The 25,517-nt window shown below is 36.7% G+C and overlaps 1 protein-coding gene across 8 annotated transcripts in view; it reads left to right on the top strand.

The window, feature by feature from the left end:
- The window catches only part of COL11A2 (collagen type XI alpha 2 chain), a 123,917-nt gene that overhangs the window by 77,614 nt on the left and 20,786 nt on the right, over positions 1-25,517 (top strand). For all 8 annotated transcript variants that reach the window (XM_063431544.1, XM_063431538.1, XM_063431537.1 and 5 more), the window contains 20 exons: positions 882-935; positions 2,772-2,816; positions 3,080-3,133; positions 7,831-7,884; positions 8,071-8,124; positions 8,701-8,808; positions 8,927-9,016; positions 10,607-10,660; positions 11,818-11,925; positions 13,720-13,827; positions 15,954-16,007; positions 17,701-17,754; positions 19,018-19,125; positions 19,648-19,701; positions 19,785-19,838; positions 20,093-20,146; positions 21,154-21,207; positions 21,293-21,400; positions 23,360-23,413; positions 24,043-24,096. In XM_063431544.1, coding sequence (XP_063287614.1) covers positions 882-935; positions 2,772-2,816; positions 3,080-3,133; positions 7,831-7,884; positions 8,071-8,124; positions 8,701-8,808; positions 8,927-9,016; positions 10,607-10,660; positions 11,818-11,925; positions 13,720-13,827; positions 15,954-16,007; positions 17,701-17,754; positions 19,018-19,125; positions 19,648-19,701; positions 19,785-19,838; positions 20,093-20,146; positions 21,154-21,207; positions 21,293-21,400; positions 23,360-23,413; positions 24,043-24,096 — 1,377 coding nt within the window. The remainder of the gene's footprint in view (positions 1-881; positions 936-2,771; positions 2,817-3,079; positions 3,134-7,830; positions 7,885-8,070; positions 8,125-8,700; positions 8,809-8,926; positions 9,017-10,606; positions 10,661-11,817; positions 11,926-13,719; positions 13,828-15,953; positions 16,008-17,700; positions 17,755-19,017; positions 19,126-19,647; positions 19,702-19,784; positions 19,839-20,092; positions 20,147-21,153; positions 21,208-21,292; positions 21,401-23,359; positions 23,414-24,042; positions 24,097-25,517) is intronic.

Below are 25,517 nucleotides of genomic sequence, written 5' to 3'. Positions count from 1 at the left end.
CTTCCCTATAGATCTCAGTAAAGTAGAAACTAGCTTATTATTGCATGACCTTCCCTATAGATCTCAAAAAAGCAGAAACTAGCTTATTATTGCATGACCTCTACTACAGATCTCAGTAAAGTAGAAACTAGCTTATTATTGCATAACCTTCCCTATAGATCTCAGTAAAGCAGAAATGTGTTTGTTTTTATATGATCTTTCATATGAATCTCAGAAATCCAGAAAATTACTTATTAATGCAAAAACTAACTAGCATAATATTACATTACCTTCTCTACATATCAATCATACTAATGCAGTCCCTAGCTTGTTATATTACATGACTTTCCTTACAGATCTTAATAATGCAGTGTTTAGCTTGTTATTACATGACGTTTGGTATAGATCTTATAAATGCAGTAACTAGCTTGTTATTACATGACCTTCGCTATATTTCTTATTAATGCAGTGTTTAGCTTGCTATTGCCAGGCTTACCTCTAGATCGTATTAATGCCGTTACTAGCTTATTATTACATGGATTTCCCTATAGATCTCAGTACCACCGTAACTAGCTTGTTATTACATAGCGTTCCCTATAGATCTCAGTAATGCAGTCTTTATCTTGTTATTGCTTAAACTTCCCTAAAAAACTCACTAATGCAGTCAGTCCATAGCTTGATATTATATATCAGTAGCAACAGAATTTATTAATGCAAGTTAGATGTTATTATATGACCTTGGCAAGAGATTCCAGTCATGCATTAACTAACTTTTACATTTAACATCACAGCCTCTTCTGCATCCACATTATTTTGCAATGACCTGTTACTTGTCTACATTTATCTTTAGTTTATTAAAGCCTGTAAACTGTGTTTTTAATTGCATAATACATTTATTTTAGGGACCTAGAGGTCAGAGAGGACCGAGAGGGGCCACGGGGAAGTCTGGGCCAAAGGTGAGTTTCAGGCCTCTAATAATTTATTGTTTCAGTCATTTGGGATGTGCTTTTAGGTTCACTCAGCTGTGCAGTGCTTGGGTAATCTTGTCTAACACTCAATGAGTATTGGAGAACACAAATCTAAGTTACGTTTTGTTTCTATTTTTCTTTCTTGCAAATATCAGTGTCAAAGTAGAGTGACAGTTAGCATACAGACAGTCCATTAAACCACTCATTAAATCACTCATTGTATCTTGAAAGGAATGGGATATAGTGGTTGCTGACTAAGTAAATAACAGCAAATAACAAGAACCTTTCCACGGGCTATAACATTACATTGTTGAGTGGGTCTTGTGGGAGTGGGGCTTGCATGGGAATGTATTGTGATTGGTTGACTTCATATGATCACCAATCACCTTGTACCGAATCCTCTTAGATCCATACAAAACCTTTTTTTCATGAGCCCTCCAGTAAAACTGTTGGATGGTCTGGACTTTTCCATAGAATTTTCGCAAAATGTTTTAATGCAATTGCACTGGGCTGTAATAAGTGTTTGTCTCAAGTTAAACCACCCTCTCTCTAATATCCCCTAATAGGTAGAATAATGTATATTGGTCAATGGGAGGCGGAGTATTTTAGGCCAAGGGAATGGTAATTCACTGATCCACTTTGGGGCAGGTGGGGCAACAAGGCCAAAGAAAATGGGCACCTTTTGACCCTAAAGCTATTAAGAGCAGTGGGCTAGTCATCCCCAGACCTGCTTATAGTTGGGCTTAGGAACCGCCTTGCCCACTTAAATCTCTTAGATCTACCACCTTCCCAATTACATATTACCCATACAAATTGATTACCTTGTCAATAGATTAACAGGCAATTGATTTGTTTAATGCAATTGACAGGGATTTATGGCCAAGTCAATCTGACGATTTTCCTTATGATTACCATGTAAGATTAGTGTGGTGCAGTCAATGATATAATGTCCTTGACTGCAATAACGCTCTATAATACTTGGATAGAATTAGAGGTAGGTAGGCGCATGTGGAACAAAATAAACAAATTAAAATGGCAATATGCATATAACCTGCTAAGCACCAAAAAAAGTGAGGGGTGCCTCTAATAATGCAATAATATTTATTTGTTGCCATTAATATAGAGATTTACAATATTATTAAGGGGACGTTAGCAAAAAATGATAGAAACTATTATAAATGAAAGACCCTGCTCAAACAAGCTTACAATCTAGAGGAGGTGGGGTATAAAAACACAATAGGAAGGAGATTGAAACCAAGTGACATGGCAAAGTAGCAGAATTGCAAGGTGAAAGTGAATCTATTTGAGAGAGGAATTACAGTTACCCTGGGAGGTCATAGAAGTGGGTTTTAAGGGACTTCATAAAGCATTGAAGTCTTAGGGGAAGTCTGACAGGGGGAGGCAGGTTGTTACATAAGAATGGAGCCTCCTGCGAGAGGTCCTGTAAGTGTGAGTTAGCAGTATGTGTACGTGTCACGTGCATGTTCTCTTGCAGTGTTACTAGAGAAATGTCAACTCTTGATGATTAAAATGTACATAGATTGAAATAGGTGATAACTTCATGAACCAAGTATCTTTAAAAGTAAACCCCTTTAAGGCCCACAGTACCTCACAACACTCTCTCACCTGATCATTTTTAATGTTTTTTTTTTTAATGATTTTTGTGTCTGGCTGGCTTGTATGTGTCTCTGCATTTATGAGTATATGTGTCTATAGTTTGTTTGTGTTTGTGTGTCAATGAGTAAAAATATAGGCACATATCAGTGTTTACATATAAATGTGGGTGATATTCTTACATTAATTTGGCTCTCTTTTCAAATACAGGGTACATCTGGAGGTGACGGACCTTCTGGACCATCAGGAGAGAGAGTAAGTCACCCTCAAAGTCTCATCTGCGTCTCATCATCTTAATGCAAGTCACCATAGCTCCATAACTTCATACTGCACCCGTTTAAATTAATTCTATTACTTACTACTTACATTAAATTGTATTCACTATTTTATACTCCTTTACTCAGGCTTTTCTCTTAAGTTCCTCTAAAATCACCGTCAATATAATTTACTTTGTCATGTTACTCTTGCTATTAATACAATGAAATTAACTTCCTCATCCTGTTTCCCTTCTTTTGTAGGGTCTTCCAGGACCACAAGGACCTAATGGCTTCCCAGGCCCTAAAGGACCCCCTGTAAGTATTCTTATGGGCTGACGAGGTAGTCCATTATGGAATGCAGAACATATGGTGAATTCACTGGTCTCCTTTTCAGTATTCTTCCAAAAACAAACCAAGTTCCTAATCCACAGTCTAACCATTATGCCAAATTCTATTAACAATCTATCTGCCCAATTTAGAACACATCATGATATTCAAGCACACAGATCCAAAAAGTTAATGTTTTTTGTGTAAAAAATTAGATTGAGGTGTAGATAGATTCTCACAATATTCACTAGAATTGCTATCATGATTTTTTACCATTCATAGTAGCAAACAGCATGTGAAAGTAGTGTAAATATCAGACTTACGATAGTCCTGTTCTGAGCTGTTGTAAAGTTTAAGTACTTTTCAAGTTTTCAATCAGTGTGCATCTGTTAGTCAACAGCAGCCATCTCCCAGATAATGAATAACTTGCAGAATAAGCTCTGTGCCCATGCAAATCCATGTCTTATGCAAAATAAATGAACATAGTGAGAAAACCATTAAATAATGCGAAACCCAAGGATTTGTGACATTGCAAAAGCCACGGATTCCTCATGGATGCCTTAATAACATGACTTTTACATTAGTTATTTATTTGCAAAGCTAAATTGAGAACAATATCTGTGATACTGCCATGCGGAATTAGAAAAGCATGCGCGACCTACATTGCCTGCACATTTCTCACAGACCTAAACCAGGCTGCGTGGTACCACTAATTCAGATCCGCTACAATCTTTAATATCCATCCACTGATTGTAATTTAACCATGCCAGGTTAATGTTGGGGCTTTTGGAACTGAAACGCAGGTCCCACAGATTGCCCAATATCTATTGCAAACTGCAGCCAAGTGTTCAACACCACATACTTCCTAGTTCCTACTGCATCATCTTCCCAAGCCCAAGAAATATTGTGATACCAGTAAACACTGCCATATGTTCTATGGTACATTATTGATGGTTTTGTGGCTAGTTCAGCAACCTGGGAAATGTAGTCCACAATAGCTGGAGTACCAGAGGTTAACAATAACTGGCTTAATACAGAATATTTACGTATAATTATTAACTAGATCCTGCAAAACAGAGAAAATAGGTCTTTTATTTATGTGAACGGTATCAACATTTCTAATTATAAATTATAAATAGAATTGAAATAGATTTCTGAAAACTTATGCTCATAATCACGTGTTAGTGTGCGAATTATTACTTTTATTTTTATTTTTTTTTAATCTTTTTTATTTATTTTATTTTGTGTATATCAAAAAACATACATATTATAAAATGACAACACAGTAAACATATAATACAACAATACAATATGATACAATCCTAGGTGGCTGATGCCATGTGGATTTTACTTAATTAATTAATTTCAATTTGTTTGGGAGCTTAATAAAGGCAAATAATTATATTTCGGGGATAAATTTCTTGTGAATGATATCTTATCTTGCGCAATTATTTTATCAGGTCACCCCTGTGTTTCCCAGTATTTTGAGGCGTCCTCTGCTAAAATATAATTTTTTCCTTGTGTTAGCCCTCTTTCCATTTGTAATTGGAAATTTATTTGTTCTTTTAGTGAGTGCCATGAAGGGACTTCTTGGGTTTTCCATCTTTGAGCAATTAGAATTTTTGCTGCTATTAATATGTGTGAAGCCAAGTATTTTTGTAATGTATTTAGGTTAGGCATATTTAAGTGCAATAGGTACGATTCTTGTATCTTTCTGATTTCCCTAATCTCGAGATTTTCTAAAATTTTCTAAAAGTAACCAAATTCCAGTATTTATCCAACCTAGGGCAGGTGCACCAGAAATGGGTATAGGAACCAATCTCTGACTTACATCTCCAGCAGGAGGCTGAACAGTTCTCATACATCTTATGTAGTATTTCTGGCACTAAGTGCCATTTGTGGATGATTTCATACTGTATTTTTAACAGATTCAAGCAATGTATGGATTTTTTGAGATATGGAATAATACTAAACCAGTTGTTTATATTTATTTCATGTCTAAGCTCTCTCTCCCAGCTAATGAGGGCTTTAGATTTTGTCAAAAAAATCATCGGGTAACTCCAGTAGGTCTTTTTTAAATGATTTTTCTAATCGATATTTCCCCTTCTAAAAAAATGGTTATTTTTTTTTATATAAATAGCATTCTTGTTTTCTTTTAGTAAAAAGTCTCTTATTCTTAAATAGTTAAAATTTCCCTATTTGGAAGGGAGAACTCGAGCCTAAGTTGGGGGAAATCTCAACTTTACCATCTTTCCATAACTGCCTTTATATACATATGCCATTTTGGTTCCATCGTTTAATATCTAAATCTGGGATATTGTCTTCTAAAAAGTCTATCGGGGTATTGGGAAGAACTAAACATTGGATATCTAGCTTTTCTTCCCATTTCCTCCAGAAACCTAAGAGGCTATATATTATTAGATTATTTTTATAAACATATAAATCTTTTTCATTCAGAGCTGAAGATAATAGAAGTCTTCTTAACACCAAGACTTCACATTTATACCATATTTCATGTTTTTCCTCCTCATAATTGCTGCATTGTGGTATTTATTTATTTATGTCTGGGAAACCCAGTCCTCCTTTATTTATATCTATTTTTTAAACTTTGAAACTTATTCAAGGTTTTTTTCCTCCCCAAATATATTTTACTAAGTTTTTTTGTATCTCATTTAAATAAGATCTTGGTATGGATAAAATAACTAATCTAAATAAGTATATCCATTTCGGAGGATGTAACTTTTCACTGCATTCAATCTCCCCCACCAGGAAACCTCTAGTTTACGCCAAGTTTGTAACATTATTGAAGTTTGAGAAAATATAGATCTAAATTTTTTTTCTTTCCTTCCTCTGTGTCCATTAGGCATCCTTTTATTCTGTTGTCTAATTGATTGAGCAAATGGCTCTAATGTAAGGACCTATAATAGGGGAGATAGAGGACACCCTTGACTGATCAAGAACCATGGGGACAATATACCTGCCCCTACAAGTTTTGCCGATGGAGACACATACGATGCCTTAATCAAATCTAAGATTCTTCCACAGAAATAGATACTTTTAAAAAGTATCTATCATGAACCCCCAGTTGATCCTGTCAAATGCTTTCTCTGCATCTAAAAACAGGGCCAACATGGGGGTTCTCTTTCTTTTTGTTATATCTAATATATGAATAATGCGCCTGATGTTACAGTTGGATGACCTTCCTGCTACAAAGCCTACTTGATCTTTGTTGATCAAGTCTGGGATTATTTCTTTTAATCTTGTGGTTAATATAGAAGCGTATAATTTTGAGTCAGTATTAAAAAGCAAAATTGTCCTGTAACTACCAATCTATGTAGGGTCCTTATCTGCTTTTAAAGTAGGGATTATATTTGCACACATCATCTCACTAGAGAAATCCTGATCTGGTCCAATTGAATTGAATATCTGGGCCAATTTCTAATCCACTTTGTCTTTTAATATTTTAAATATTAAATTTGTAAACCTGTCCGGGTCAGGGGAAATGTTGTTTTTTAATTGATCTATAGCTCTTCATATTTTGGCTACCGAAATTGGTTGGTTTAAAAGGTCCAACTGGACTTTAGATAGGGTGGGAAGTTTAATATTCTCAAAGTATGTTTTCAAACTTATTGGAGAGATATCTTGCGGAATATTATAGAACTTGCTATAGTAACGGCCAAAAGCAGCACCAATATCTTGTAGTTTTAAATAGTATTTATCATTTTCTTTTATTTTATAGATTCTTCTCGTTGCTATTTTTTTTTCAATTTACTAGTTAGTTGGAAGTTTGTCTGCTTTATTATTTTTATAGTACCAAGTCGGATTTCGTCCTTTTAGATTCTCTTCAATTTTTTTTTTCCTGGTAAAAGTTTATTTTATTTGTAATTTATTTTGTAACTTCTTGGTAGTTAAAACCAATGGATCTTGTTTATTTGTTCTTGACAATTGTTCAAATTCTAATAATAGCTCTGGGAGTGAAAGTTCACCTTCTCTTCTATCTCTAGACCCCTGCATTTTTAAGTGGCCTCTCAGCACGCATTTGTATGCACACCAATTATTTACTGGCTGAATTTCATCAGAATAATTTTCTTTAAAAAAAGAACTCCGTAATTTGCCTTAGATATATAACATTGGAATCTTTTACCAATATAGAATCATTTAATGTCCAATCCATACCTGGGGTTCTATTCTTTATCTCATCAGATATCATAATAACCGCATTATGATCGGACCATTTTATATCCAATATATATATATTCTCTATCTCATAAAATGAGCTTCACCTAGGAACATGTTCAATCTAGAATATGAGAAATAATTCTGGGAGAAATACGTGTAGTCCCGTTTATTCGGGCAGAAGGCTCTCCAAAAGTCCTATAATGACTGCTCCTTCATGATTTGTTGGAATTTTTTAGTCTGACTTACTATTTCCCTGGAGCATCTACCATCTTTGGGAAGTCTCTTGTCCGAGTCTACATCTAAGATCATATTGAAATCTCCTGCCATTATCAGTTTACCTTGCTTTACTGTCTCTCATCTATTTAATATTTTCCTTAAAACATTTTGTGGGAATGTATTTAAGGCATACAAGTTTACAATCGTGTATAGGTCTCCGTTCAGCCGACATGCAAGAATAATAAATGCAAATTATTACTTTTAACTAAAACAAACCTTTTCTTTGACAGGGCCCTCCAGGGAAAGATGGCATTCCAGGGCATCCCGGACAGAGAGGGGAAGTGGTAAGTGGAACTCCTAGCTTTGTATCTATAGAACATGATGTGAACCAAAATAATTCTTCAGTACATGTAACAACGTAATTATATTTTAAAGAGCTACATTTACAGCAATGTTTTTGTACTTGTTCACATGGGAGGGCAATGAATGGCTTCTGATTCTCTCTGAACATTTCGTTCTGCTCTTTGTAGGGTTTCCAAGGAAAGGTGGGAACTACAGGACCCCCCGGAGTTGTCGGAGCTCAGGTGAGAAGTTCACGTCACTTTAAATGGGGATATGGTTTGTTGGAGTTGAGGAATGATACAATGATTCATTGTATCAGCATGTCCATGATCAGTGTATAGATAATTACAATCACTGTAAAACACTGTAAAACACCAACAGTATATAGATAACCAGGATGATTAAAGACACGGTGTATAGGTACTCATTATCACTGTACAAAACAGCCGGTTCATCTTCAATACTCCATATAGCTATCCTGAACATTTTATGTAATGATTGCCTAAATGTTATACAAAACAGCATGTTCATCATCAGTGTATGGATTTCCACAGGGTAATTAACACACTGTTCAATCTCAGGGTGAAGATACTCAGCATCAATATGTGAAATAAAACTTGCTTAATATTAGGCTAAAGATATTCAGTTTTGAAATGTAATAGAGACCTTCCTTATTATCACGGTAATGATACTCAATATCAATATGTAATACAGAACTTTTTATTATTGGGGAATGGAAATTCAGCATATATTTACAATAGAGCCTCTCCCTAGATGCACTCTTTATATCAGTCTGACTCATATCTGCTTCTTCACAGGGATCCCAAGGTGAGTCTGGACCAATGGGAGAGAGAGGACATCCTGGGCCCCCAGGTCCACCCGGAGAACAAGGTTTAGCTGGACCATCTGGAAAGGAGGGTACTAAGGTGAGTGAGCATGTTAGACTCAGTACTCCCTTTATTTCATCCCTACCAACTCATTATATGGTATGGTTCCCTTTTTGTTTCCAGGTCTCTAATCTTCTGCTCTTCACTTATCTGTTAGGGTGACCCAGGTACTGTTGGTGTTGGTGGAAAAGATGGACCAGCTGGTTTAAGAGGATTCCCCGGTGAGAGAGGCCTACCTGGTACTCCAGTAAGTAACGGACACCCTGCTCCAATCTGAGCTTGATGTATCATTATAACATACAGCTTAATTTATTGGAGTACCTGTCATGCTGCAGACAGTTGTACTCATCTTACTCATCGATTGATTGCACTAGCAAAACTGCTAGACAGTGTATATTTAAAAAAAAGTCAAAATAATACATTGCACCTTCCGCCACCTGTCAATCAATTCTCAGTATTCCCAGCTGCGCCATTTTTATGCCGGGAACTAATTGACCAGCTAGAGGACAACACGTCTATATGTGGTTCTCCATTCATCCTTTACAGCAATTAGAGTGCATGTACTGTAATAGCTGTAATTTTTTTTGTAGTGAGCAGATCTCATACTTTGCCAAAGAAATATTGAGATCATTGGATGGCTAGCAGGTAGATAAGATCCTTGGATGGATAGCAGACAGATGCACTCAGTGAGTGTCTAGGAGAGAGATGCAGTCAGTGTATGGCTAGCACAGAGATATAGTCAATGAATGGCTAGCACAGAGATACATTCAGTGGATGGCTAACACAGAGATACATTAAGTAGATGGCTAGCACAGAGATACAGTCAATGAATGGCTAGCACAGAGATACATTCAATGGATGGCTAGCACAGAGATACATTCAATGAAGTGCTAGCACAGAGATAGTCAATGGATGGCTAGCACAGAGATACATTCAATGGATGGCTAGCACAGAGATACAGTCAGTAGATGGCTAGCACAGAGATACAGTCAGTAGATGGCTAGCACAGAGATGCAGTATATGGATTGCCAGCACAGAAATACATTCAATGGATGGCTAGCACAGAGAAACAGTCAGTGGATGGCTAGCACAGAGATACAGTCAATGGGTGGCTAACACAGAGATACAGTCAGTGGATGGCTAGCACAGATATACAGTCAGTAGATGGCTAGCACAGAGATACAGTCAGTTGATGGCTAGCACAGAGATACAGTCAATGAATAGCTAGCACAGAGATACAGCATATAGATACAGTCAATGGATGGCTATTGGCTAGCACAGAGATACATTGAATAGTTGGCTAGTGGGTGGGTGAGATCTATGGCTGGCTAGCAAGCAGATAGGACTAATGGATGGCTTGTAAGCTGATAAGATCACTGTATGGCTAGCATGCAGACAGGCAGGTAAGATAGCCTTTTCACTGGATATCAAACAACATCACTAAATGACTGGCAGAAAGATAGGATTGCCGAATGGCTAAAAGAGATTTAGAAACCAAGTCTAGTGGGCAGATAAGATTGCTGGAGATAGATTTATATGCAACTAAATCAGATCTCTCTCTATTGCCCACTGTTTATAAAGCAGAACCCAATTCATCTCTCTGTTCTAAATATGTTATACCCACCAATACGCAGATAAGATAGTTCTCTGAATATTATGTGTCCTCCGTGACACGCTAGTCACATTATCCTAGACATGTCTGGAGATGAGACAGATCTCCAGTAAAATATCAGCTCTGTGATGGAATAAAATGCATTTGGCTGTCTGCTCAGATCATTACCAAGATGCATGGACAACATCAAACACTGGAATTAATTATTATTATGTCTCCTTTTAGGGTGGTCCAGGTCTCAAGGGTAACGAAGGCCCAGCAGGACCCCCTGGCCCAGCGGTAAGTGACTTCTGCTATAGAGACAATAAGGAAATGCTCTCCTGTATGCAGAATGTGTTTAAAAGAGAGCACAGAACATATTAACAACTGCGAATATTGTTGATGTCGGTGTGGTCCTTGTAAGTTACTGCATTTCTTTAACAAATACAGTTATCACTTTATCATGAATATAAATGTATGTGCAGAAATGCCCTTTTCCTATAATAGAATGCCCTCCGCAATGTTCACACCATACAGATAGCACGAGAAGATTAAACTGTGCGACAGCAGATAAGAAACACTTGCGCTGTTTAATCTTATCCTGAATACTCGCAGGACACTATGGCCATCCAAATGCATGTTTAAATCCCCTCTACAGAGCCTGCTGAAAGGATATTTGATGTGTTAATCATCCTGTCATTTAAGGAATACATTTCACATTACATTAAACCATTTCACCTTCACTCAGCGGTCAAGTAGACTATGACCGTTTCTCGCATATTTCCCCCTGTACTTCCTACTGTATTTTGTTGAATACCCTTACACATTCCGATCTTATTGTAATATGCCATCTTCCATGTATGTGTGTGTGTGTGTGTGTTAAGGATATTATTAAGACTTCCCAATAATGTTTATCCTGTAAAACATTGTTATTAAAAACCATTGATTGGCAATATTTAATACAATCCCCTCACCACTGCATGCCCATTCAACTGTTTAAAACACCATGTAGCCCTGATCATGAAAAGGTTGGAAGAACACAACAGAATGTTAAATCACAGTGGTTTGTTATATTAAATCCCCAAAAATTATGTTTGGAAAAAAAAACAAGAAAACCACAGTTGCTGATTATGTACCAGTCTGCAATTCTTCTCCCTATGAGAGAAAGAACTGTATGCTATCCAAATGGAAAATACTGAAGGACTTCATGAATCCATAGCTTGCCCCGTATAAGTAAATTTTTTCCAAACTATTCCAAGTGTTAAATGTAGAATTGATGCAGTGCATAGAACGTGCAAGACAGTATGTATTAGCTAGTTATTATTTATTATCAATAGAAATGTAGAATTGTAGAAATGGACAGGAGATAAGGAACATTTAAATAATCTGTATTTGTGTATGTTGCTTGATGTTTCACTTATTTACTTATTTTGGCTTCTCCCTTATTATTTTTGCAGGGATCACCAGGAGAGAGGGGAGGTCCCGGGCAAGGAGGACCTATTGGACCTCCAGGAAGACCAGGACCTCAAGGGCCAGCAGGGGCTGCTGGGGAAAAAGGAGTACCAGTATGTATATATCAGTGTAAATCTGCATTAAACAATACATTAAATATACACCTGTTTTATTTCAATTAAATTAAGCCTTTAACTGTCAAATTGAACACACCAAGATTAGATTACTCTGTACTTATAGATTTTCCATAAATCTAATTTTTAGAGGGATTACCCTCGTTTCTAGTGGTTTAGAATGTATAGAGTTTCTGTTTGTATCACGGAGCTCCCTAGCAATGAACTCACAGGGATATGGAGTGTGTCTAGGGAGTGTTTTAAAATGCAGCATTAACACTTGCAGTAATGTGTGATGCGTTGAATGTATCACAGAGCTCCACAACAGTAAACTCACATTAAGGCTTCTCATAAATTAATCTCACATCAACGTGCAACTGTATCAATATGTTCCAAAGCATCAAACCAAAGCCCACAATGATGTACAGTGATGCAACACAGTAATACGTAGTGTGTATAACTATGTCACTGTGCTCCAAAACACTAATAATTGCAAAAATATTTGTCTAGACTACACAAACTATGTTTGTAAATTAGTTTGTAAAAATGAAAAGCTTTTATTTATTTTTCAAGTTATTGATTTCATTACACAAATAGTTATAAATAAATCATGCAGTTTAATAATTGTCAGGTTTTCTCCCCTTTTTCAACACTGTAATTAAAAGAACCCATCGTTGGTTAAAGAATAATAAAAATTATTATTTATTTCATACATAGTTTTAGACATGTTTGTAAATTGGCACACAAAATCAGTGTACTCAAATCACTAGTTGCTTTATCATAGTTGATGACATGTGCAAAAAAATGTCCAGGGACACTTTGAGGCAACTAGATACACAGATATACACAGACACACAGATGCACACACACTGACATACATGAACAAACGGACACACACAGAAATATGTCAAGAAAAAAAAATTTTTCAAGCCACCTTCCTATGGGGCCTATGAGGTTGCCCTAGTGCTGTGAAAATGTTAGACAGGTAATTTTTGCTTGGATAGAAACCAAAAACATAGGATTGTCCTGACATTCATGCTCAATATTTTCCTAAGCAGGAGTTTAAATTAGGCTTCAAACCTGGATTCTCGAATATCTCACAATTATGAATTACGGTATAAGTCCATAACACAAACAGAACTCTACCATCCCAATAATTTTACCACACTTGGTGGTTGAGGGCTGATAATATAACACTATAAAAATATATATATAACAATATAAAACAATAATGCAAAACACAGACATATGTAAACTTTATAACACATAATAATGAAACAACAGGGTTTATTCAACCTCTGGACACAGTTGTTACCTGAGTAAACAGCTGCAATAACATTTTAGGTTATTTACACTGTCACTCAGATTCCTGTAATCATTGCTGTTGTTATATTATTTAAATAACATTATATAATAAAGTATAACATTTCTCGATAATTTTGCTAAACAATACTAGATGCCGACAATTTGAGGCCCTTTAGCTGTCGTCGGATGACTGGCAATCAACATTGCTCTACAGGCCACATAATTACATAGTAATATATTGGGCAGACTAGATGGGTCAGATGGCTCTTATCTGCCGCCACATTCTATATTTCTATGTTTCTATATAGAATGAAAAAGAATTGAGTGCATCGGTATTCAATCTTTTATACATTTTATATATTTTAACTTCTTGTTTCTGCTGTTGATCTAAAAGTAGGAGACCATGCCCAATTTTACATGATTTACAAAAGGGCTGCATAAAGGAGAGAACTCCCACTTGATTGAAAGCCGTTTCCTCTCTATTTCTAGGGCGAGAAAGGACCACTTGGTCCGGCAGGTAGAGATGGCGTGCAAGGGCCTGTAGGATTACCAGGACCTGCTGGACCTCCTGGCATATCTGGAGAAGATGGGGACAAGGTACTGACATTTCTGTTGATGTGATGTGAATCTTTCATGTAGTGTTGCAGTTTATGCGATGTATAGTGTGCTGTGTCTTAATCGTGTGTAGTGTCATTGTTTAGTTTGCAGGCTGTGTGTGACTTTGCATGTCATCTGTTGAGTGCATGTGATTTTACCTGTGATATTTATGTTAATATGTGTTATTTTTTTTGCTCATGTCTGTTAGAAGTATGATCAATATATGTAGTAATATGCTGCGTTTTTGTGACGTTTTTGTGTTATCTGTATATGTTTGATCTGTTGTTTTATGTGTATGTTTTGTGTGTATGTTGTGTTTCTATATCATGCATCATGTTTATAGATATATACTCTATGACTAAAATGAGAGGTAACACCCTAGGTGCAGTGTACGTGATCCAGGAGCTGACTTGCAAAAATGGCTAAAACTGGAGATAGTAAGATTATAAAAATTATAAAGATTATAATAATTACAATGTGCAAATAAATAATAAAAAATCGTGGTGGTGATATAATATTGGTATAAATATAAATATATATATATATAAATAGGGTAGAAATACTTCAAAAAAGGAACACTGGGATAAAGTGCAACAAGAATGTATGGTGAGTATACCTTTAAGAACTGCTATAGGCAGAATTTGTGGAATAAGCACCAAATAATATACTTTTGTAAAAAGATATAAACATAATACAGCAGAAGAAACAGTATGTGCAAAAAACTGTTTCCTGCAGTGCAATATAATGGTGATATCGCTGTAAAGTGCGACTAGAACAAATAATTGGAGTAGTAAAAAACTGGGTGAAAGTAAAAACCAGTTTATTCACAATATAAAATAAATATAGATAAAAATATGTGTCAGGAATGGAGTCCAGAATGATTACCAGCACAGTGGATGAGGGTGTTGGAAGTCAGCCTCAAGGGCCAGTCCGGATGGCTGTGGATGGTGTGAGCACTTTTCTCTTTCCAGCTGCCGGCTGCCGGTAAAGAAGGCGTGCGTGTCAGACCTCGCTCTGGGAGGTGAGTGATGCAGAGCTCCCGGTCAGGGACTGTGAAGGCTTCGCTGTCAAGTTGTTACACCACTGGCTGGAACATAGATGGAATCGGTAACCTGCTTGTTACCGATTCCATCTATGTTCCAGCCAGTGGTGTAACAACTTGACAGCGAAGCCTTCACAGTCCCGGACCGGGAGCTCTGCATCACTCACCTCCCAGAGCGAGGTCTGACACGCACGCCTTCTTTACCGGCAGCCGGCAGCTGGAAAGAGAAAAGTGCTCACACCATCCACAGCCATCCGGACTGGCCCTTGAGGCTGACTTCCAACACCCTCATCCACTGTGCTGGTAATCATTCTGGACTCCATTCCTGACACATATTTTTTATCTATATTTATTTTATATTGTGAATAAACTGGTTTTTACTTTCACCCAGTTTTTTACTATTCCAATTATTTGTTCTAGTCGCACTTTACAGCGATATCACCATTATATTGCACTGCAGGAAACAGTTTTTTGCACATACTGTTTCTTCTGCTGTATTATGTTTATATCTTTTTACAAAAGTATATTATTTGGTGCTTATTCCACAAATTCTGCCTATAGCAGTTCTTAAAGGTATACTCACCATACATTCTTGTTGCACTTTATCCCAGTGTTCCTTTTTTGAAGTATTTCTACCCTATTTATATATATATATTTATATTTATACCACTATTATATCACCACCACGATTTTTTATTATTTATTTGCACATTGTAATTATTATATTCTTTATAATTTTTATAATCTTACTATCTCCAGTTTTAGCCATTTTTGCAAGTCAGCTCCTGGATCACGTATACTGCACCTAGGGTGTTACCTCTCATTTTATCTTTCAATAGGTTTCTAGGTGAAACCCTATTAATATCCAGTCTTGAGCGGCTACCCAAGAGTCTAACTCCCCCATTCCTGCGTATTGCATTAGGCATACCAGATCCCTTTGTTCTCATATACTCTATGACTGTTTCACATATGTGATAAGAGTGTCCATTCATCAAACCTACTATATGTGTATTATGGGCTTCTTTATTGTATGTATAGTTGAAATGTTTATAGTCCCGTAATTACAATTAAAATTCTGTTTCAGGGTGAAGTTGGTGAACACGGTCAGAAAGGAGGGAAGGGTAACAAAGGAGAACATGTGAGTATCTGTATGCACCTTGTTCACAATGAAGCACCCATATAAATTCATGGCTGTCTCGGTTGCTCGGGTTGTCCGAAGAACCTGATTTTTTGGTCTTCTGTAATTAGTTACTGATGAAGATTTGTTCTAGGTTTATACAATGTATATGCTGATAGTGCTAAACATTTACCAATTTCCTTCCCAAACATATTATGAAAGCATTTACCTGTCTGTAATTTCTAACCCATAATGTCCTAATCTCTTTTTCCTTAAAACCCATCTACCATAGTCATCTACCAATCCAAGACCAGATCCCATTTTACCAGTTCCATGATCTCTCTCCTGTCAGCTTCAATGCATTGCTTCAAAGCATTTTCAGTCCCATCCTGTCCCTCCCTTTCTTGTGATAATTTCTCATTAATTTCCAGAGCAGTAATAATTCAGTGATCATTCATTCAATAACATGAGCTCATCACATACCTCTTCCTATTTTAATATACATACCATCCATTCCACCACCATGTGTTCCCTATATACCATTATTTCATTACTTTTTCCACATGAAATATTTAATCCTTTCTTCCCATATACTTTCCCATACCATCTTATGACCTATTATGTGTAACATGAGCTCATTATATTTTTGACTTGCTGTTATTTTAATACATTCCAGTCATACCACCATCCCATGTCTTCCTTTCATAGTATTATGTAACCCTTTACAATTATCATCATAACAATCTCCAATATCATAAATACATTATGTTCTTCCATACTTCAATCCCATCACTCTTACCATCCCATCATCCCATCCTTCTCTATACTACTGCACCACCGTCCACTCTACTATACACGACCTGCAACTTCTCATCATCTCCTATCTCACCACCTTCCACCTCTCACCAACTCTCACCTTTCACCACCTTAAACCTTTCACCATCACCCACCTCTCACCACTTACCATCTCTCTCCGTCTCCCACCTCCCCATCTCCAATCTCCCATCTTTCACCATCTCCCACCTCCCACCTTTTCTTACCTCTTACTATCTCCCACCTCTCACCACTTACCACCTCTCTCCATCTCCAACCTCTCACCACTTACTACCTCTCTCCATCTCCAACCTCTCACCACTTACTACCTCTCTCCATCTCCAACCTCTCACCACTTACTACCTCTCTCCATCTCCAACCTCTCACCACTTACCGCCTCTCTCCATCTCCAACCTCTCACCACTTACTACCTCTCTCCATCTCCCACCTCTCACCACTTACCGCCTCTCTCCATCTCTTTTGACATTTCTTCCCCCTTGGAAATTTCATGTTAAGCCAGGTCAACTCTTAATAACCCGTAATACATCTTTTTATTCATGTATTGCTTCACAGTGACATTGTCAATGTTTTTACACATATTGATGTCCTATATGTGTCAGAGGCTAATTATACCTCTACACCATCCCCAAACCCCAAAACATATTTCTTTAAGTCCACTCACACCATAATTAGTTTTCCTTCTTGCTTTCCACTGTCTTGCTCAAACAGGGTTTCTGTAACAATTCAATTTGTAACTTTGTAGCAAAAACTTTGCTCCTTTGCTAAAAGTACAGTCAGCACAATTTATATAATTTTGTCACTTATTACCTATTATTAAGTGTTTAATTGTGACAGTTCAACAAACATCTGACAGTTGTTATCCACCGTTGTTTTCTTTCAGGGTCCACCTGGCCCATCTGGCCCAGTCGGAGGTGTGGGACAGCCAGGAGCGGCAGTACGTATCTTACTAAATGGTTTATAAAATGTGTCATTAAAACAAAATACACAGGAAGCAGGTTTATCTTAGGCAGATGATGACTAATTTTAGTAATGCAAATTTTCAGATGATGCCCAGGCAGCATAAAGTATGGTTAAAATAATGATAGATGTGGTTCAAAAACATCTGTAATTCCATTGACTTTGATATACCATCATAATTGGAAAAGAAGGCTAGAAAGAATACCTAAAAAAGTGGAGGGAGATCCATACTTTAATACCCGTACATTGTACAAATTCAAACTGATTTTACAAATTATTTAACCAGTCTACAAACCCATGTACAATGGTTTATTTGTGGGAAATAACTATTCCAGTGCTCTCTTACTTAGCGGAAACGTTTCTGTACAGCTATGGCAATTTTAAAACAGGTGTGTATGGTTGAGTAGAACCATAAACAGCCCTGTTTGCATTCACTGGAGAAGGATATAAAATGTGTATGTGTTGGCTCACCAATACGTATTTTCTGATATCTCAGTCTCTACAGACATTTGGGTAAGACCTAAGCAGAGATCCAATTGACAAAGTCATTTGTAGTTACTGTTAATAGTTACATAGTTACATAGCTGAAAAGAGACTTGCACCCATCAAGTTCAGCCTTCCTCACATATGTTTTTGCTGTTGATCCAAAAGAAGGCAAAAAACCCAGTCTGAAGCGCTTCCAATTTTGCAACAAACTAGGAACAAAAATTCCTTCTTCACCCCAAAATGGCAGTCAGATGTCTCCTTGGATCAAGCAGCTATAACCCCACTAATTAGAAATTATATCCCTGTATGTTATGTTTTTGCAAGTATTTATCCAACTGCAGTTTAAACATCTGCATGGACTCTTCAGGCAGAGAATTCCATATCCTTATAGTTCCACCTGTAAAAAAAACCTTTTCTTTGCCTTAGATGAAATCTCCTTTCTTCCAGCCTAAATGTGTGACCTTGTGTCATATGTATAGCCCTGTTTATGAATATATTTTCAGACAATGGTTTGTAGTGGCCCTGAATATATTTGTATAATGTTATCATTTCCCCTATGAGGTGCCTTTTTTTCCAAACTAAAGAGATTTACATTTTTTAACCTTTTTTTACAACTAAAATGCTCCATTCCTTTTATCAATTTTGTAGCTTGTCTCTATAGGATGAGTAAAATAGATACAAAGCATTATTATTATTATTATTATCATTATTATTATTATTATTATAATTTGAATAATTATTTCTCTCCTGTCAGGGTGCTGATGGAGAGCCTGGACCACGTGGTCAACAAGGAATATTTGGTGCTAAAGGAGATGAAGGGACAAGAGGTTTTCCAGGTGCTCCTGGACCCATTGGACTTCAGGTATTGTCTAATACTTAACTCAAGATAGTTGTGCATTTCAGTATATGTCTGCATATAGCTACAGAGCTGGAACAATAGAATATAGTAGTAGTAGATAAATGTTGGTCCCTGCTCAGCAACTCCTACAACTAAAATATATATAGTTTGTATTGCCCAAACCATGCATAAACCACTTTTAAACTTGTTGCCTCTAGTGGTTTCCCTCATTGTATGCCCACAGTGTGACTATGTCTTCCTATACACATACACATATTTAAGTACATTTCCTATTATACTCTGCCAACTTGCAGTTAGACATCAGTATTCTTTAAAGTTATATAGGCATTCTATTGCACCTTAACATAATTGCAAAATATAGTACTTACACCAATGCTCTACAAAGCATAGACTCGTATTAAGGCTGGATTTCAATCAGCACATAGCTATATGTTCCAATGCACACATTTATTACTTTCTGTTGATTGAGTTGTTTGCCTGACCTGTGGACATATACAAGTTGAATATTTTATTTGTGTTTTCAAGGGATTGCCAGGCCCATATGGAGAGAAAGGAGAGACAGGAGATGTTGGTCCAATGGTAAGTCTCAGTATGAAGTAAAATATATGTAACACTAATACAAATTAGATTGTTATCTTATATATTTACATTTCATTTTTAAGGGCCCACCTGGACCTCCAGGCCCACGTGGTCCTGCTGGACCTTCCGGAGCAGATGTAAGTGATTTTTTTTTTATCTAGACTAAACTGGTAAACTTTACTAACCATTTTCCTTTTCTCAAAAACACATGTTTAATGTAACATTATGAATTCTGATATTACAAGGTTCTATGGCTAAATCGTTCAAAAAACATCAGTAATATAATAAATCCCCACCCCTCATTTACACCATCCCTTTCTTTTCCTGTTTTGGTTCTTTCTCCGTTCTCTTTCCTTCTATCTCATTTATTGTCTCATTAATGTTTTTACAGGGTCCACAAGGTCCTCCTGGTGGAATAGGAAACTTGGGACCTCCAGGAGAGAAGGTAAGGGAATATTTTGACTGAGGCACATTCCCCACCCTAGTATTTATTATAGTAGATACAACATGCACATAAAAAATTGACAGCATTCATAAGGCAGATCTTGTCATCTAACAGTTGGTGTGCACCATTAGATCTTCACTATATAAAGATGAGGTTGGGTTATCATCAGACATATTTTAGACATGATAGAGCTCACTGAGAAAACAGTGCTCTACATTAAAGTGAGCAAGCAAGTACTGGAGATGCTTAAAGGAACACTATACCGTTAGGGCCGTTTAGGGAGTGAAAAAAGGTACTTTATTGAGATTAAATGAATTATTGAGATCCTTAAATGAGATTTATTGAGATTAATGATCTCAGGCAATCTAGTTCTTTCCCATAAAAAAATCATTGGGAGGTTATTGCACATGTGCAGCAAAATATTAGGCCATCTGATAGAAATAACAGAATTTTACTCTGCTGTTTCTGAGTGACGGCCACAAGAGGCATTTAAACCCTGCAGTGAAAACATTGCCATTTTGAAGGATAGCATTGTTAACATTTGCAGGATTAAAACGGGATTAAAACTAAATATATGTTACATGGTGGTAAAATATATCGTGTTATATTAACAAAATCACATTTTACAAATTGACTTGGATATTTTGGGGCATTGTTTCTTTAGAAGATCTCAGAAGTAAGATTTATTGTTTGAATGAACCATTTGAGTCTTTTTAAATTGGAGAACATTTAGCCCAATTACTAAAGCCGTTACAATTTCTATAATTTATTTAGAGTCAATGGACAGCTGTAATAGAGTCCTTATATGCTCAGTCTTTCTAGAATACCATACATGCCTAGTGTGAGTGACGGGGTTTCTCCAACATGTTCTAACACATGTGTGGTATATCATTCCCCAATAATTCGTAAAGTGAGATGGATGCGTACTGGATGGCCTATTGATGCTTCAAAGAGTGGATCATGCTTTAATTTGCTAGAATCTCACAAGGTTAATGCTTGTCTTTCAGGGCGAGCCTGGTGAGACTGGAGTTCCTGGTATTACCGGTGAACCTGGACCAAAGGTGAGTGAGTAATGGTATCTAGCTTATTTGTAAAAATGAAAAAATAAATATAATCACATGTAATGCTGCTGTTTTCTCCTGCCAGGGACCACGGGGAGATCGCGGTGAGAAGGGAGAGTCTGGACAGGCAGGAGACTCTGGACCAGCAGGAGGAAAGGGTCCCGTTGGTGATGATGGACCTAAAGGAAATCCTGTGAGTATAGACCTACATGACAACTGGAAAAAGAACACAGGGTACCGCCCGTCTACCCAAATCAATATCTTCCTTAAGTCCTATATGTATTCATGCATCATGACAGCATTATATTTTATTTATGTTTGCCTGAATTACTTTATGTGGAATATATTTAGTAAATTTTGATTTAATTATGCCATAGAGCATAGGAAAGCTGTACTTTATTACAGAGGTCAATTAGGGTCCAAGACAATTCATTAGCTCCTTAGCAAATGTAAACAAACTATATCTCCCATAATCCTTGTCTAACTAACCACCTTTGGATGCCGTGTAACTAATGTTCTCTGTAATGCTCTATAAGCAACGTAAGTATTTGGTATTTGGTGTGAGTAATGATGGACAAAGAGCCCATTTTTTGTGTGCTATATTTCTGTAATTCAGGGTAAATGAACCCCTTAAGGACACATGATGGAAAAATTCCGTCATGATTCCCTTTTATTTCTGAAGTTGTATCGTTAAAAGGTTAAAGGATAAAAAGTAAAAAAAAAACACCTTTTTATTTCTTTGTTCTCTGCATGGTCCAGATGCAAATAATTAGCACAAACCAGTCATTCAGTAAATATATAAGAAATAAAGCGAGTGCTATAATTATGTTACGTCTTGGATAACTAGGGGGAGGCAGGGTGCGGTACACCTTTTTTAGCTCTTGGGTTCAAATAAATAAGACTTGCACATTAATAACATAACAACTTAAATATCATAAATTAATTATAAAGTTAGGAGCATTAAAATAATATTTCCCATGTCTATCTGATCTTTCTGTATAAACCACCTAAAGTTGTAGCTTTTTACCTCTAGGGTAGATTGTGTGGTTATAAAGCCAATTGTTGAGTGACGCAAATACACTAATTTCATGTGTCAAAGTGCGAGCTTGTGAATATATGTGAATTATTATATTTTACATTGGTAGTCAATCCAAGATATTTTATGAAAAATAATTGTTCTCGAAATAAAATATGCGTGAAATTGTAAAAAAATAAAATAAAAAATGTAATAATAATATAACAACTTGCAGATTCATTTCCCTTGGGCGAGTCTCCCCTATCCTTTTCTATCAAGTAAATAGGAAGTTAATCTTGGTTGTACTGCTCATAAGAAAATGGTTCCCATTTATTTTATGAAAGACTTTCTGAGCATTCTAAGCAGTTTTCTTTCTATAGCATCCATTGGAAGGTCCAGGATTGGATCTATTATCCCAGTCACGTTTCTTTTTGGATGAGGGAAGGAGGTTAGTAAGGGATAATCAGAGGGGCACTCCAGGATTGAACTGGCCCTTTAAAAAACAACAAACAGCAACAAAAACCATTATGTAGCTAACATGACCCATATGCAAAACAATAAGGTTTAATAATACCTAAAAGTGATACAGACTCAGGAAGAACGTTTCATTTGTTGTAATTCTACACAGTTTTCAGCTTCTAAAGAGAGCTCTGCCTAGACAACCCCATAACGTTCAATTACTTTTGACACTACTGAACTTTTTCTATAAGATCCTGCACAGTATAGTTTCTGGGAGAGTCATGTGTCAGCCTTCCCTTATGACCAATGTCAGTGGTCTTATATTTGGAGTAATGTTTTTTAAATTGCTGTTATTAGATACAATGTGCAAAGGGGATATAAGCAGGGGGACAAGTAATTCAAGAGGAGATAGGGGGAAAGGGACACCAGGGGGGTATCTGCAAAGGACATCTTCCAGAGGACAGCTGTGTACTTTGAAAATCAGAATAAACAGCTCAGTTAACCTTCACCATGATTTCTGCTTTTATGTTTAAATTGGATGTTTTTAATCAAAGATGGAATCACCTTATCGATTCTTTAAGTTTGCGATACTTTATGTTGATAGCTCTCTGCATTACTCTGCATTGTTTAACTTTGTGTACATGACATCCTGGTAACTGTATAATTTACATTTTTTAGGGTCCTGTAGGATTCCCAGGAGATCCCGGACCCCCAGGAGAGATGGGACCCAGGGTAAGTACCAGATGTATAAATTCCCTTCACTCAAGAGGGTTTTGAAGTAAACATGCAAGTGAGTGGGTGCATCCATACTCACAGATTTAGAAGAGTACCTTCAAAATATACTGCTGGTTTAGAGTGGAATTCCTTACATTTCGTTACAAAGCCTAAATAATAGACAATACAATCCAGATTCATTATTTTTTTGCCTTATTTTGGCGCAATAGCATAAAATAATGGGTTTCAAGGTTGAACTCGATGGGCTTTGGTCTTTTTTCAGCCTAGATTAGTATGTAACTATATAACTATGTAAGGAGAGCAGCAAGCTGGATGTAAAGTGGAATGCCCAATGAGCCCAGATTTCAAAGCATCACTATAGATAACCATGTTTCTCCAGCTATGATGAACAATGTACCTGTGTCTGTCAAATACCTTTCCTTTCCTATTAATTTCCAAATTTTTCTTTTTTCACAATAACTGAGACATTAGTGTCAGAAAAGACACAGATGGCATCAGATCATGGGAACAAAGCCTTTTTCCCAAAAGGAATATCTTGATACCTACCGAAAATACGAACATTTCAGCACATGTCAGAAGTTTTGTGGACTGATTGATAACACTGTGATTTTCTCCTTGTTTCTCAGGGACAAGATGGTGCTAAGGGAGAAAGAGGAGAAGATGGGGAGCAAGGAGAAGCAGTAAGTCAATGGATCTTATTACAAACAATTGTATTCAAAATAGTTTCAGTCGTACAGGAACTGAATAGTTGACATAGCTACAATAAATGTAGAGCAACGCAAGACCCGTGAGGCTCTCATGCATTAAAACATGTCAAATACTTAAACGTAATGTCTTTTCAGAAAGATAATGGTTGGAAAGTGTCTGCTCGCATTATAGTGTGAACATTACATAGATAGATAGATGGATGCATAGATAGATACATAGATAGATAGATAGATAGATAGATAGATAGATAGATTAAACTGTGCAACACCATATTTTACATTCAGAATTCTATACATTTAGAGAGAGAGAGATAAATTAAAAAAAAAATATAGCCCAGAAGATGCAGATTCTCCTCGGCCCTAAATATAATATGTATATGGGGCCCCCATAGAACCACAGACCATAGTATCCAGTCTCCTTTTTCTGTTACATTAAATTAACATATGCCCTCAATAGGGCCCATGAGATGGCCAGTCACCCACGCCTTTTACATTAAATCAAAATGGTCCTTATAGAGTGCCATATAGCAATGTCCAATCTGACCCCCCAGGTGGCTGGGTGTCTGAAGTGTCTAGCCACATCTCCTTAAATATGTCCGTACCTACTCGTTTCATTCTTGTAATAGTGAAGAGCTTAATAAATCTAAAATAAAATAAAAAACAGTGATTTTGCTTTAAAGCACAAAAACAACTTTAGCTTAATGAAATAGTTTTAGTGTATAGATCATGCCCCTGCTAATTTTACTGCCATTTAGGAATTAGTTACCTTTGTTTGCCCTAGCCGTACCTCCCCTGGCACAGTCTACATTTAATTTTTTTTTTCATTTTTCATTCAGATCTTACAGCACAGTGTTGTTACTTTAGAATTATTTATCTCCTGCTCTGTAAATTGAACTTTATTCACACACAGGAGGCTCCTGTTGTTACACTCTAACAGTCTATTAGCAGAGCAGGAGATAAGAGATTCTAAATTAAACAGAATGTGCAATGAAGGAAGTTCAAACATTAAATCTCTATTTATAGGATATGTGTAGGAAGACTATGCAGGTCATATGTAAGGAGGTGGGATTTAAGTGATTTACTCCTAAATGGCAGAGAATTGAGTAGTGAGACTGCAGGGCCATGATCTATACAACAACGCTGCTTCAAGGCTTTTTTTTTTTGTCAATCTTTGTTTATTAGAATATTTTTCAAAACATTAGGTGATACAGAAAGAAAAGATAGAGTAGTGTTTAAACAACGCTTTAAGGTACATAAGCTCAAGTGGGTACATCTTTCAGGCTGCTCCCCCCATCTAGGCATACACATCCGGAGTTAGGTGGCTGGGTATGTTCACGCATTGGTGGTTGAACTTCGTTTTGCATGACCCCTAGTTATCTAGTTTGCAGAGGATC

The sequence above is a fragment of the Pelobates fuscus genome, chromosome 9 (assembly GCF_036172605.1).
Source record: "Pelobates fuscus isolate aPelFus1 chromosome 9, aPelFus1.pri, whole genome shotgun sequence".
NCBI classification, from domain to species: domain Eukaryota; kingdom Metazoa; phylum Chordata; class Amphibia; order Anura; family Pelobatidae; genus Pelobates; species Pelobates fuscus.
This window is presented reverse-complemented; position numbering and strand designations above follow the sequence as displayed.